The sequence below is a fragment of the Thunnus albacares genome, chromosome 7, assembly GCF_914725855.1.
Source record: "Thunnus albacares chromosome 7, fThuAlb1.1, whole genome shotgun sequence".
In the NCBI taxonomy this organism is placed as follows: Eukaryota; Metazoa; Chordata; class Actinopteri; order Scombriformes; family Scombridae; genus Thunnus; species Thunnus albacares.
In genome coordinates, this window is record NC_058112.1 from 25,305,763 (window position 1) to 25,319,864 (window position 14,102).

A 14,102-nucleotide genomic window follows, 5' to 3' on the forward strand; every position below is an offset into this window, starting at 1 on the left:
TTAGCTTTTGGCTTGTCAACAACAAGCTCTGAGCTTGAATCTGCAATGTAAGCATCCATGGCAGCAAGGCAAACATTAGCAGAGCACCTTAAAAACTGACACCTTGTGGAGTAAGCATCTGTGATTCCTTGCTATCATTTTGCATTTGAATAATTAAACCAAAACCTCCTTTCAGCTCGACTTACTATATACTGTAACGCACATTTAAAGATGTCGATCAAGGTGACAGTACTTGTTATAATTAATGGAGGTCACTTGGGCCTGTCTTTCAGTTCACCTTGAAACCTATAACACACCCTGCTGTTACCAAACACATGCCTCTTATTGCGCTGTAGGTATTTTCTTGTTGGCACTGACAAAACAACACCATCACACTTCAGACGCTGCAGTGTCCAGGATTTGACATTTACATTATAGTTGACATTGCCAGAGAGCACTCACCAGAAAAAGGTGTTGGTCCCGTCGTCGTAGACTTCGGACTCGGTGTTTCGCCGGTGCAGGCTCTCCCTGGATGTCTGCTTCATCACCTTGGCTTTGATCGGTGCGCTCTGATCCGGACAGCGCGGCTCCACTGGGCCGTTGTTGACCTGCTCGGCGGCGCATGCGGCGCTGGCACACTTGCCGGCTGCGTTGACCGCGGCCACGCCGCTTTTCTTCGACTCCTGCTTGGTCATGTCTTCACCGACCAACCGTCCAGGGTGAGATAAAATATGCGGTTTGGTTTAACCTCGGGCTGTGTTCCCCTGTACTGTCATCCGCGTCAGCCCCACCCAAGTGGCTGTCAACATCCTGGGGTGGTCGGAGGACATGAACGTTACTTATTACACGATACTAGAGAGGAGAGAATAACCAGAAATTCACGTCCTGCGATTGCTTTAGCTGCTGGCTGTTTAACACCGCCCAGCACAATACAGTACAGTGTAGTATATGCATGCAGAGGAGACAGACATGTAGCTAAGATTTCTCTGACCGCCTACTTATGCCAACGCATTTCTGCAAAAACAAGCGTGGCAAGACTGTCAGGCGTCAAACAATGGCGACGACTTTTTGACAGCACCACTCTCGGGATATTAACTTGATCAGATAGTGAACAAATCACAGTGTCTCAGCTTGGCTAACTGCGTTAGCTATTTATAGCAGGCTTTCTTTTGACTATTTGACCTTGCTAACAAGGCTAAATCAACAAGCTCGTTAACAATAAACTGACGCAAAACCATCATTACTCAAGCCAGTGCTTTATCTGTTTGTCACAAATAACCTTTATGTTAGGTACTAGGAACGGTGTTGCCGTTAAATTTAAGCTAACATTACTTACCAACTGAATTTATGGGATTACCAGTCCGGGTGAGTTAACGAGCTACTGAGGCTACATCAGTACAAACGATTGAAATCCGTTTTGTAAGTAGAAAGGAAACCAAATTGGCGGTAAACTGTGCCACACACCGCCTGGAGACTGTCTCTACTGTGGAAACAATCACACAGACCGCTCCAAACCATAGTCTACAGTGTTCACATGGGCATGGATGGCGTCGATTCTGTTAAGCAGAACTAAAGAGGAAAGCATCCGGTCATTCACTCTTCAAAATAATGTTACTTTAATGGGATGTGATTTTATTTTTAAACCTAAAACTTTAAATCTGAAGTCGTACTCGTGATACTTTCTGTCAGCCTGACCTATCTGGCGGGTCAACCAGATCATCCGTAGCAGACAGACTGCGCTTTGATTGTAAGAGCTGATGAGTTGTTGTTTAAGTTTTAAAACCATGCAGTAACTGTCGATGACATATGAGAAACGTCACCACAGTGCGCCGTTTGTAAAATTGTGAAGACATGCATCATGCTACCAAAAGCCCAACAAGATGTTTTGACTAATTTGTATGTCGTCACTTCCGTTTATCCTACGCATCGGGAATTCAAGGTAATAATAATAATAATAATAATAATAATAATAATAATAATAATAATAATAATAATAATAATAATAATAATAAAGGCTATAAATTGCAACTAATGGCTCTATTAATTAGTTAAATTGATTCATCGATCATATAGATCAGTGGTTCTCGAACTTTTTCACATCAAGGACCCCTAAACTGACACAAATTAGACCATGAAGTCCCATCTGGTAAGGTTTTTGCTTTTAGATGTTTTATTACAGAACGTGTATGAAACAAATAACCAAAATAGTAATACATTCTGTCATTGTGTTATTTATGGATGGAATTATAGTGAAAATAAATTATTCTCCTTTTTGCGGGGAACCACCTCAAGGACCCCTGGGAGTCCTGGGTCCCACTTTGAGAACCACTGGGCTAGATGAAATGCAGCTTTTGGTTTGCCAGTTTGGACAAAATCCTTTTGGCTGTGTTTTTTTTTCTTTTTCTTTTTCTTCTTCTTTTTTAATTCTTATAAATGTTGATAATCCATTGATAAATGCTAAGAGGGTTCTTTCTTTGTAAGAAGCCATCATGTCAGCAGTGATTCATGAGGCATTAATTTAGGTTTATATTTAAACAACAATCCATCACGTCAGAAGTTCCACTGAATATAAATTGGCAAGTTTCATGCTGGAGAAGGATAACAACCAGACACACAGATTTCTATCATCACCTGGAAACCTAAATGTTTTTCTGTAATGTTTTTAGTAGATGATCGTTCAAAACTAATGGAGCCATTAGTAACAAGTTATTTTTAGAACTTACAAGTTCTTGTATATAGTACTGTAGTTACATCATTTATTATCTTAAAAAACCTAGAAATTCAAACAGTGTGGTTATTTTGTGTAAGAAGCAGAATATCTCATTCCTATCAGTCAGTGTGGTGTAAACTCACCCTAACGGTCCCCAACAGCTTTACTTGCCCACAGATGAAGCAATCTGAAAACCTTAGCCTCACTCTGATCAACAACAACTATTACAGAAGCTTTTTAAAAGCTTTTCGACACTGTTGGGCAATTATACCCTTTGCTTAGACTGCATCGCCATCTTTGGCTTGTCAAAGATCCATTCAGAAAATTCTCCTCAAGACTTAATTTTCTGCTGGGAAAATCCCTCAGCTGACAACAACATGGCAAAAAAACACCGTTTATCTTTCTCTTGTGTAACCAGAGTTGGTGACTGCAGGCCAGAGGTGAAGTGAAAAAACAGTTCTACTTGAGTATTTCCACTTTGGAATACTTTATATTTATTCGAGTGTATCTGGGAGGGAAATATTGTACTTATTACTACACCACATTTACATGGATTTAATTACAGGTCAATGCATCAATATATTGTTCAAAGTACTTTTAGTAATAGATGAGTTGTATTTAATGCTTTTTATTGCTGCACATTCAAGTACAGTTTTGAATACAACATTTAAATGTGATATCACTACTTTTATAGGGTTAAATGGCTTTTTACTCCATTGCTCATGGTAGCTATTGTAATAGTGTAGTGACTTTAACCACTGTGTGTGTGTGTGTGTGTGTGTGTGTGTGTGTGTGTGTGTGTGTGTGTGTGTGTGTGTGTGTGTGTACCAGGTATTCCTCATGTTGTGGGGACTTGCCTACCTTCAAGTCCTATTAACGTAAATCATTAATTTTAGGGTGAAGACATGGTTTAAAGTTAAGGTTAGTTTAGGGTTATATTAAGGTTAGGTTAGGGTTATGCAAGTAGTTGTTAATGTTGAGGTTAGGGTAAGTCTCCAGGAAATGAATGTAAGTCAATGTAATGTTCTCTGAAGTTATGGAAATTTGACTGTGTGTGTGTGTGTGTGTGTGTGTGTGTGTGTGTGTGTGTGTGTGTGTGTATGTGTGTAAAATGATTGGTATTGTAGTATCTACAGCCAAAGACAACATTCTCCGCAGGCTGGACGAGGCCCACTGAGAGCTGAGAACCATAATGGCCACAGTAGATCATAAACTGTGAGGACAGGGGTTTTGTTATTATAAGAGTAAATGAATGGCAGGATTAGCCCAAGGCTTCAAGTACTTCTCTGAAGAACTCAGTTTATAATGTTTGACTGAATGGCATATAAAACAATTTGCTTTCAAAAACAAAAACCCCCGAGTGCTGAAGAGGCTGCTCCTTGAAAGACATTTAGCATATAAATATTGTTTCTAAACAAAGAATATGCTTTTGATATGGTGACAATCTCTCTGATCCAGAGCATAACATGAAGCTCTTCAAATCCCATAACTAAAAAGAAATAATAAAAAAAAAATACAAGGCATAAAACAACTGGGATGGAAAGGGGAGAATCTTTAAAGACTATAAAATACAGCTTAAAATACTGAGGCAGAGTTCAAAAGTAGTGCAGGAGACAGTTAGATAAACCACACAGCTATAAAGTCTTATCTTATAAGAAACTGCACAAGTTAGGTGCAAGCAGCACATGGTTGCCATTTCATAATTTAATTTAATTTAGATCTTACGTAGATAGAGAACATTCTGAGCTCTATATTTAACAGCTCCAAGCAACACAGTGAAAAGGTATCTATAAATCCTCGGACACCATTTGCTGTATTTCAGAACATGTTTTGGGTGAAATATCCTATTGGATGTTTGATTTTTAATTGTTCTAAAATGGAGATGCCGATGAATAAAGACTCAAATTTGTAGGGTTCTTTAATATACATTTTCCCAACCAAAATGAAAACAATATTAAATATTATAAATGTGATTACTTCCCATTGGATTTTTCACTGATATGCACTTTTCTGCTACTCCTACTTGTCAGCACATCTTCAAGGTATAAAACAGTGTCATTCTCAATGCTTCCAGACTTTAGCAGAATTGGATGAAAACCAGAGAGGATTCACAGAAATGTAGCTGCAGGTTTTTTAGTGAAATAAGCGATATTAGCACATTACAGTCAACTGCTTAAGTTCAATATCGCTTTAAATCCAAAGACATGCAAATCTATGACAAAAGTAATAGAAATGTCCCCAGATAGTGTGGATACTATATTTAACTGTGCTTAAAATGTAAATGAATCTGTTATTTTTTCCTGTTTCTGCTTTCTACAGAGCTGAAGTTTCATCCCATAGCAAGACATGATGGAACAACACCCCATTTCTTGTTGGAAGGCATGCCTCTGAAAGATCTAATGAGTTTACAGACACACATGCAGTACATAATTTGGCGGAGCAGGTCATTAGGTAGGAAACAGTAGCTAACTCATCCAGGAAATCACTCCAAACCGGGTGTGCCAAACCATGCCCAGCTTCCCAAGTATCAAGCTTTTACAGGCACCATGCAGAGAAAACAGTTTTATAGGTGTCACGTTGAATTGTGGGGATCAAATGACTATTCATCCTCCTTCCCAAAGGCCCTGCGGTGTTGCCTGCAGCCGTTCTGCAACATTAAAAGGCTGAGATTTTCTCAGGTGAGTGGTCAAGGTGGGGGTGGGGGGGGGGGGGGTGGGAGGGGGGGGGGGGGGGTGGGGGTTGGATAGCAACACCCTGGAAAAATGGCTTTTCAAAAACAACAGCAACAGCAGCAATAAAAGAAGAGCACAAAACACGTCTTATATGTGTTTCAGCAGCAGACATGAATAACATTGTTCACTAAGTTAAATTGCGACACACAAACTCCACTTAACTTAACCTTTTTTAAAAAAAACTTTTCTTGGTTCAAGGTCTTACAATGATTTATTGGGTCTTTCACAATAGTTTGAACACCTTTAGAAGCTCTTGGACAACATCGCCTTCAAATACAAACCGTTCAAACCTGTTCTTGGTCTTTGTCTGCTCCATCGATCGACATCAGAGTCTTTAGGGCCTGGGTCTTTCTTTTTAACATGCATTCAGCCCTCTGGGTCTATGCATCTCTTAGGTTAAGTTAGTGGAGGTATGTGTGTACCTTTGAGATGAAAGAATCATACAGATGCATTTATCAGAGAAACAGGTCCGAGGACTTCGCTTGTGTTGACTGCTTGTACGTACTCTGATGAAAGCTGTGAGATAAAATAGTTAATACAGACTTTCTCTTTGCATTTTCATGCCTCTTAAGACTCCAGCTGATAACATCTGAAAGAAAAACAACACCTGCAGGAACAGAGGCTTTCCAGCTACACCTCAAAGTGAATCTGTAACCAGTTTGAAAGTGATCAATGGGATGTGACAGGTAAGAATATTTTCTCTTGAGGTAGAGTTTTTATGTCAATTATCAGGACAAAAGCACTGATGAACTGATGTCTGCTTCATCATCATGCTCTGTAATCCAATCAACAATCTATTTATGTTTATGCTCTTGATTATTTACAGGGAATTTTAATATGAGGGAATTGGGTACTTAAGTTGATAATTTACTGACACTTCATTTTATGAGATATATACATTCAAAACACTTTCCAGAAAGCATGTACTGCTTTGAGTTAAACTGATAAAAAAAAAACTACCTTTTACCACTAGAGGGTACCAACACACAACACATAGAGATTTCTGTAGCTTTGATCACGGTGAATTCATGTTATTGATCAGAGCCTAAATCATCAGCTGGGTGTGGCGTTATTGCATCTTAGCAGAAGTGACTCACAATTTGATCTTGTCATTTTTTAAACCGTTATAATGAACAGCAGTGATCAGTGATCATCAAAGACCTTTACGTAAATCACACCAAATGAGCAACAAGGATGAAAGTTCTCTCATTAGATTAGATTTTTAGTAATAAACAAAAGATAAACAAGTACATAATCCAGATACATAGAATTTGTCACAGTTCAGTGAGATCAGGAAATATTTATTGTGATATTAGTGTTTTTTTGTGTATATACTGCAGATTCATCTATACAATATCTCTTTCTTTGCATTTCTCAGCAGCCTGAACATCACCTGGGAAGACAGCTGACCTTAGAGGTGGTCTAAATCATTTAAACAGGCGGCTACTTAATGTCATCCCTCCCTATGGGGTCTCACACTGTAATTCATGTGACTCTGAGAACTCACATGTAGAGTAACTGTGACCTAGTTGAACTGGATGACACTCATGGGTGTCATCGCGGTGTCACATGTAAACAAAGAGTCACAGGTTCAGACCTCACAACTGTGTATTCCAGAGATGCTAACCGAGGTTAGGTGACTCATTTAAATTTATGTGCTTTCTGTCAATACGGCCTTGTAGGTTTAGAGTCCTGTGGTTTTGTTCTTGTACATTTAGTGGGGTTTTTTTTAATGGAAAAGCTTAAAAGAAACCTATGTTACTGTTTTAAATGAGTTTTGTGACAATGTTCTTTATGCTACTGAGAATAAATGGATTGAATTTGTACAAGTATTTTAACAATAAATACCTGTTTTATTAATTGTACTCAGACTGATAACTCTTTCATGAAGTTTAATACTTGTACTGTTAAATTCAGTAAACCTGTGTTTAAATATGCAGTAATATGTCATAATATTAATATTTATGTTACAACAATTATAGTAAAGCAGCTGTGCTGTGTGTTTCATTTGTTGTATCTTGGCAAGTCCTCTCGCTGCATTTGTACTTTAAGCATGACCATGCTTAAGCAGTTCCAGTTTGAAACCACTGGGGGCCGCTGTGCACCCATCATCCACTGCGAAGGCGTTGTCTGTCTCCTGAATTTGAGGACCTGAGGTCAGCAGACTGGAGACTCTGCGGGCACTTTGCAGTCAATTGATGGTGCTCTGACAAGGGAAAGTTATATGTTACCCCACAATGAACTGCATGTAATAATGATACATAAACCAATACTGAATTACTTACCTATCATAACCAATAATCATCCTCCAAGCCACACCTGATTATGGCTGCAGTGATTTTTACCTTTGTGCATAATCCTACTCTGCCATACGCAAATTGAGCACCTTTAGTGATCAAATGGGATATTGATACTATTTAAAATAAACTGAATATGTCTTTCACTACAGCCATTTTTTGTCAGTGCTGAAAAGTAGGGGTTGCAATTCACTATTTAACTGGACTACATCAATCTTTTTTAAACATAAAAGAGTATAGTCAGTCAGAAAAAGAAGCTGAAAAGGCATCTTGCACAGTTCATAAACAGAAGGGTCTGCATAAAAAATTGTCAAATGGTCTTATGTCAACACAGACACCGTTTTCATTTATGAGGAATAGTTGTTCATATGTGGAGTGACCCTGTCCTCTCTTGCTGCTGTTTACTTTGCTTCTGTGCGTAAAACCAAAGCAGTTTCGTCGGTGCAAAATCCCCACAAACTGCTGAGTGAAGATAGTCTATGACCCTAGAAGCTCATCTGCAGTGTTATTGTGGTGAGAGATAAAAGCGAAGAGGGTGTGTTGGCACAGGATGCTATGTGTAGAGTAAGGTTGAGGGGTCAATCATCGGACAGAAAAAAATTGAACGGACGAGATTCAGTCCCTCTTTGTACGTTTGATTCTGTCTGCATATTGTCAACCATTAGTGCCTTCATTTTACACCGTACGATCGAGCCTCCTATAAACGCATAATCGGACACACATCACGGCAGTGGCTTTATTGTGCTGAGGAAGGTGGGGGGGGGGGGGGGGGGGGGGGGGGGGGGGGGGGGGGGGGGGGGGGGACACACTGTCCGATAATGGATGCACCACTACCAGCAGCTTATGTAATAATAGTACCCAGTAGTGCCCGAATACGACCTAAACATGTTGCTACAACAGATTCACGCTGACACCGGGAAAGTCCGCTCAGTGTTATCCAAGGGTTCACACTCTGAGAGAAAAATCAAAACGCTGCGCTCAGCTCGGCTCACAGCACCGCGACCCGACGGGAAATCAGGGTGGGGGTTGTGAGTGTCTTTTGGAAAGGGTTGGACTTAAAGCAACCAATGAGGAAGTCGTCCGAGGTGCCTGCTCTGACTGACGGGTTGATGGGAGGTTATATACCTCGCGTCTCAAGACGAAGGTACATTTAAACAGAATTGTGTGGTGTATAGACACAGAGGAGCGAGGAGACGCACACACACATCATCAACCACAACAACAACAACATCCATCACCTGATATTCTCTCATCGGGGATCAATCAGACACATTGGGCACCTTTTACTTTGTGTTTTTGGGGCTTCTGTTGGAGAGATTTTGGACATGTCTAACGTCCAGTTATCGAGCATCGCGCTGGAGAGGCTGGTGGCCAGGAGGACCTTCCCTCTCCACAGGCGCACCAGCGTCTGTCGCAACCTCTTCGGACCGGTGGATCACGATGAGCTGAGTCAGGAGATGAAAGCCAAGCTACGGGAGATTTCCGAGCGGGACCAGCAGAGATGGAACTTTAATTTCGAGGCCAACACCCCGCTGGATGGGGATTACAAGTGGGAAGAGGTCCCCGTGGATAAGACCCCGGCGTTTTATCAGGACTCCGCACAGAACGGCAGGACCCGGGTACCCGCGACGCCTGTTAAGCAGAGGCCCTCCTCGGACTCTGCTGCCCCGGAGACCCCTCATATGGATGTACTGGAGCGCCTGGTCGTGCCCGAAAGCAGCAGTACTCCCTGCCCCGTGGAGGTCAACCAGGAGAACCGCACAGACAAGCTCAACTCAGGGAATCAGACTCAGAGACAAGTCCCGTGTGTTAGACGCAAGAGGTCGGCCACTACTGACAACAACACACACATCACAGGTAAAGAAAAAGAAAAAAAAGAAAGGTTTTGTTAAATCTCATATTCTGGCTGTGTGCTCTCTTAGATTCAGAGGTGCGCGTCGTATCCAAATGATCCCTTGGTTTTTTTCGTTCCCTTTCGTGCGTAATTTCACCTCCAAGAGATTTATGTGTCTTAACTGTATTTCTTCTTTTCCTACAGACTTCTTCGTTAAACGAAAGAGAGCTGCTGATAGAAAATCTAATGATATGAACGCTTGCCATCACTCCAAGTCTCCAATCAAGGTGGAACAAACTCCACGAAAGAGGATCCGTTGAAGGTATGAAGATTTATCATCATTTATTAATTGTTAAAACCCCGTTTAAACTGCTTTAATATGGTCTCATATTATGATGATACTTTCTTACATCTTGAAATGTTGTTAAAATGTTAAATATTATGGGTTGTTTTTAGGCTGTTTGTTGCCCTATAGCTAGTCATTTCTTTTCTTTTTTTTGTCTGTGTTAATTGTAAAGCACTTAATGAGCCAAAAAGCGCTGGCAGGCTTATCGGGGAGGTGGGGTGGGGAGAGTTTGTGGTGGAGAAATCGAAGTAGTAGTGATAGTAGTAGCTGTAGTAACACTAGAGGCTGGGGGAGGGGTGTGTGCGTCACGATGTGGCGGGAAAAGGCTTGGGGTAAAGGGTGACGCCTGCTGCTGAGGTTACATCTCCTGTTTCCTCAGAAAGCTGACTCGCGTCTTTTCTTCGGATTGACTGTTGCTCAGAAAAATTGACTGTGTGTTATTCTTCCTTTCAGGTGTTTTTTCTTTTGCACTACTTGCTTGCGCATTTTTTTAAGGATCAAGGGGGACGATGTTTCTCCCCGACACTTAAACGCCGGAGAGGAGAGGAAACACTAGGGACGGTGTGGGAGAAAGAAGCCCGACCGACCGCCGGCTGCTTCAGCGCGGTGCGCCCCGGCGGAGCGCAGCCTGAACACCGGACCAGACTCTCAGGACTGAACGGACTGAACGGTTTGGGGGGGTTGAGGGGGGGGGATTTCGCCGGATGACTTCTATCCAGTACAAATGTAGCATTCATTGTTGCTTTTGCATACAGCCACTCGACAGTGTTAAATGTTTTAACATCTGTGCAATCCTAAATTACTTTTTTTTTTTTAAAAATGGTCCACACTGGCCAAAAGTGTACAGCTTTATAGAGACAATAGCCTATAAATGTCTATTTGTGTTTGTGTTTTTTTTCCTGTAAATGTATATTTTATTCTAACTTATAATTTATTTATGTTTCTTTATATTTGTTAAATGCCTTGTTGATTTAGCCAAAGGGCATATTTTTATTTTATTTTATTTACTATTTTTTATTGTGATGTTTTGCAATCATGTAGCTTCCCCTTTTAGTAGTCCACACTTGAAAAAAATAGGTTTCTTTGTGTCTCTGAGCCGTGTTTTTTTGTGTTTTCATACAAGTGCCCTAATTATGTCTTGCAAAAGAGGAGAATAAAAATATTTTTCACTTCAACTTTAACCAGATTTGTTGGTGTTTTTGTCCAGGTTACTTGTTGAGATAAGAGACTTTAACATCTGCATATATATATATATATATATATATATGCATTGTTGGGTATAGACACATTTAGAGTGCTTTATATGTCACACACGGATTGCACACAATAAACACTAAAGATCCATGCAGTGTTATTTTATTACCCTCCTCCCCCAGAGGACGCAGGTACTTTTCATTGAGCTCCGCCTGTATCTGTCTGCCTCTGTGGGCTCATATACCTTGCGGGGGGAAAACGCATTCAGACGTGCACCCTTGCAGCATGGCAGCTGCGGGATATAGGCTGGGATTTAAAGGCCCTTTCGCCCCTCTAAAGAAGCAGCAGCTGCCTTTGGATCCCCGCTTTGTCCGCAAAGAAGACACCCCCACATCCACCCGCACTCAACAAGCCCTCTAAAGACCCACTCATACACACTGTTTACCCCGCCGTGGATACACCGGGCGTGGAGGCCACCTGCCAGATCTGGAAAAAGAAAACTACTAGTCTTTGTAATTGTCCTCGTCTATTGAAACAAACCATTCAACAGGTCATACTTGCAAGTTTACCCTTAATTGAAAGAAGCCAAATGCAGTGTCTGAATGCGTGCTGGGCCTGCACTGCCTGTCAGTGCGCACGTAACAAAGCCACATCTCATAATTTTCCACAAGTTTCTCCATTTTCTTTGAATGGTTCTGACTATCTGACATTAATGTTTTGATAAAAATGGAGACTTTTGATGGCCAGAGTGACTTTGTCAGCTCTATGCAGCCATAAGCTCTGACGGGCTTGTTCTGATTTCCAACACAAAGCGCTCTCCGGCTCCATTCTTTCCTTTTTGTTGCCATATGGCAAATCCATGTAGACATAGCCAAGACCCATTCAGTCAGCCACAGAATGTCCTGCATCAGAGAACAAAAGACACTTTGTCTGGGTGCTCTATTGATACGAATGGGAGAAAAAAATATTATAATTAATCTATGGCTATATCCAGCTAATTAACGCCCATATGCCCACGGGGAGCTGCGAGGCCATTCAGTGTACTTTTAAAATCTCAATAGTTTACATGTTAAAGACAACAGCTGTTCATGTGTTACTTTAATGAAGTCCCCTCTATGTTGAAGACTGGACACATTCAGGGGCTCAGGTCCCCCCTCAGAGTTAAAGGGGTCATCTTCCTTTATTTATCTCCTCAGCTGTGCAACTATATAAAATTTGTCCAAATAAATTGCATTCGTTTTCCCAAAATGGTGTTGAATTTGAGCCATTGTGGAAGAGGTCATAGGTTAAGGCCCGAGATACAACTCAGTGAGCTCCTCTTTAAACAGAAACATGAAACTGGGAGTAAATTATTATAATCAGCTTGCATGATAAGTGATTGTTTTCACAAATGATATAAACTTCTAAACCAAGGCCTTAATATTTGACACTTTTTACACCTTTCACATTGTTTTTATTTTACGTTTAATATGTACATCTTTATTGACGGGCTCCGTATAGGATGTACAGGGCGATTATAACTTAATTCAGGCCAGTTTGATGGGCATACAGGAAAGAGATGACAGCTAACATACAGGCCTCATTAACAAGCCTGCTGCAATAGAATATAATTAAACAGGCAGCTGCTGATGGAGAGAGTCAGCCCCGTGGGCCCTGCAAGTCTCCAGTCTGACCTTTAAACTAACTCATATTCACAGTCTGATATGTCTCATTCATCAGTAAAAATGGTATTAGTCTTGATCGATTCTTTAAAGTCTATCCCTCCAGGATCTATCAATCTTACATCACTGCATATGTGTGTGTGATCATCAATTATCAGGTCAGAAAAGACATATTTTTTTTAGCTTTTTAAGACTTTATATGAACAGGTTCTAATCCCTTTAATATAATAGATCACGTTTAAATTTACTTTATAGGATAAAAGATGTATAAAAGTATGTGTGTTCCCTCCTTAAAAATGTGTGTAAATATAATAAAACAGGTAGGTCAAATTGGATTTATTTTAACTGTACTTGCACTTGAATTGCCCAACAGGAACGAATAAATTCACATCAAAATCTGAGTCTTTTCTTTCTTTTTTAAACTCTGCTTTGACAGATTACGTTTGTCATATATATGAAAGTTGGAAAACAACGAAGGGAGCATGCGTCCTCTAACCTGTGCGTTTAGGCAGAAGTCTGTTATTTCTGCCTCTAATAATTAGTCACATTGATTGCTAATAATATCTCGTCAGTCCTCAGTAAAATGCTCCATTGATTCCACTGAAAAGTATTCCCTTCATGAGTCTGGAAGAAGGTGGCAAATAATTTAGATGCAGCCACTTTCACATGTGGCGCAGACTTCGTGCAAATGTAGCAACTAAAAATATAATTTCAGAGGAGAAAAAAAAAAAAAAAAAAACAACCTTAAATCACATTTTCCACTCAAAACACACAATTAACAGGGACAGTCTGCAAAGACTGCAATTAAATATAGAAAGGAGGAAAATCAGCCAGGGGGAATTAGCATTTTCCATGACCATCTGGCATCGGCGCAGGCGACAGGGAACAAAGGCGAGCTGGATGGAGAGGAGAGGCGAGTGTGCCATCGCATTGACCTGCAAATGAGGCTTTGTCACCGAGTTAAAGCTCCCTGACCCCCTTTACCCCCCTCCCCAAAAAGACTTCTTTTTTTAAACCTATAGCGTGACGAATGGAGGGCCTGAATTCAGGTCTGTATGTTTTGGAACTGCAGACCAAAACTGTCTAGGAATTATTGGAAACGTGAACACAGTGTGTCTTTGTAGGTCTGTTTTTATAATTATTACTAAGTCTGAAAATCTGGGTTTCGTTAGGTCAAATAGGAAATTTAGATGCAGCATATATTGTCATTGATTTTCTGAAATAAAGGTGAGTTGTTGACGTCAAACAAGGCGGAACGAAGCGGAAAACTCGCAATGATTTTCAGTTATATTGAGGTATAAATGAACACAAATGCAAAAACACAGTGAGTTATGTTATTTTAGATATAT

At 40.6% G+C, this 14,102-nt stretch overlaps 2 protein-coding genes and 1 long non-coding RNA gene across 8 annotated transcripts in view; 2 read left to right on the plus strand and 1 right to left on the minus strand.

The window, feature by feature from the left end:
* Positions 1-674, minus strand: part of ptdss2 (phosphatidylserine synthase 2) — a 24,974-nt gene extending 24,300 nt beyond the window's left edge. The window contains exon 1 of the mRNA XM_044356293.1: positions 442-674. Coding sequence (XP_044212228.1) covers positions 442-674 — 233 coding nt within the window. The remainder of the gene's footprint in view (positions 1-441) is intronic.
* Positions 1-7,865, plus strand: part of LOC122985549 — an 8,169-nt gene extending 304 nt beyond the window's left edge. The window contains exons 1-5 of one of the 6 annotated variants that reach the window (XR_006404150.1): positions 626-698; positions 3,817-3,904; positions 5,009-5,367; positions 6,001-6,107; positions 6,800-7,865. This is a non-coding gene — a long non-coding RNA (uncharacterized LOC122985549). Of the gene's footprint in view, positions 1-610; positions 699-1,711; positions 1,919-3,816; positions 3,905-5,008; positions 5,368-5,993; positions 6,108-6,799 lie in introns of those variants that run through there. The other 5 variants (XR_006404149.1, XR_006404147.1, XR_006404148.1 and 2 more) reach the window with 5 other exon arrangements.
* Positions 7,866-8,805: 940 nt separating this feature from the next.
* cdkn1cb (cyclin-dependent kinase inhibitor 1Cb) lies at positions 8,806-10,706 on the plus strand. The gene is made up of 3 exons (XM_044356649.1): positions 8,806-9,575; positions 9,757-9,874; positions 10,352-10,706. Exons 1-2 carry the CDS (start codon positions 9,044-9,046, stop codon positions 9,870-9,872), a joined length of 648 nt encoding a protein of 215 aa, XP_044212584.1. The 5' UTR covers positions 8,806-9,043; the 3' UTR covers positions 9,873-9,874; positions 10,352-10,706.
* Positions 10,707-14,102: the final 3,396 nt, after the last annotated feature.

Bases quoted from the DNA above. Each gene is read 5' to 3' on its own strand.
- cdkn1cb (XM_044356649.1), top strand. From the start codon at position 9,044: ATGTCTAACGTCCAGTTATCGAGCATCGCGCTGGAGAGGCTGGTGGCC. The intron at 9,576-9,756 runs GTAAAGAAAAAG...CTTTTCCTACAG, and splicing joins CAACAACACACACATCACAG to ACTTCTTCGTTAAACGAAAG.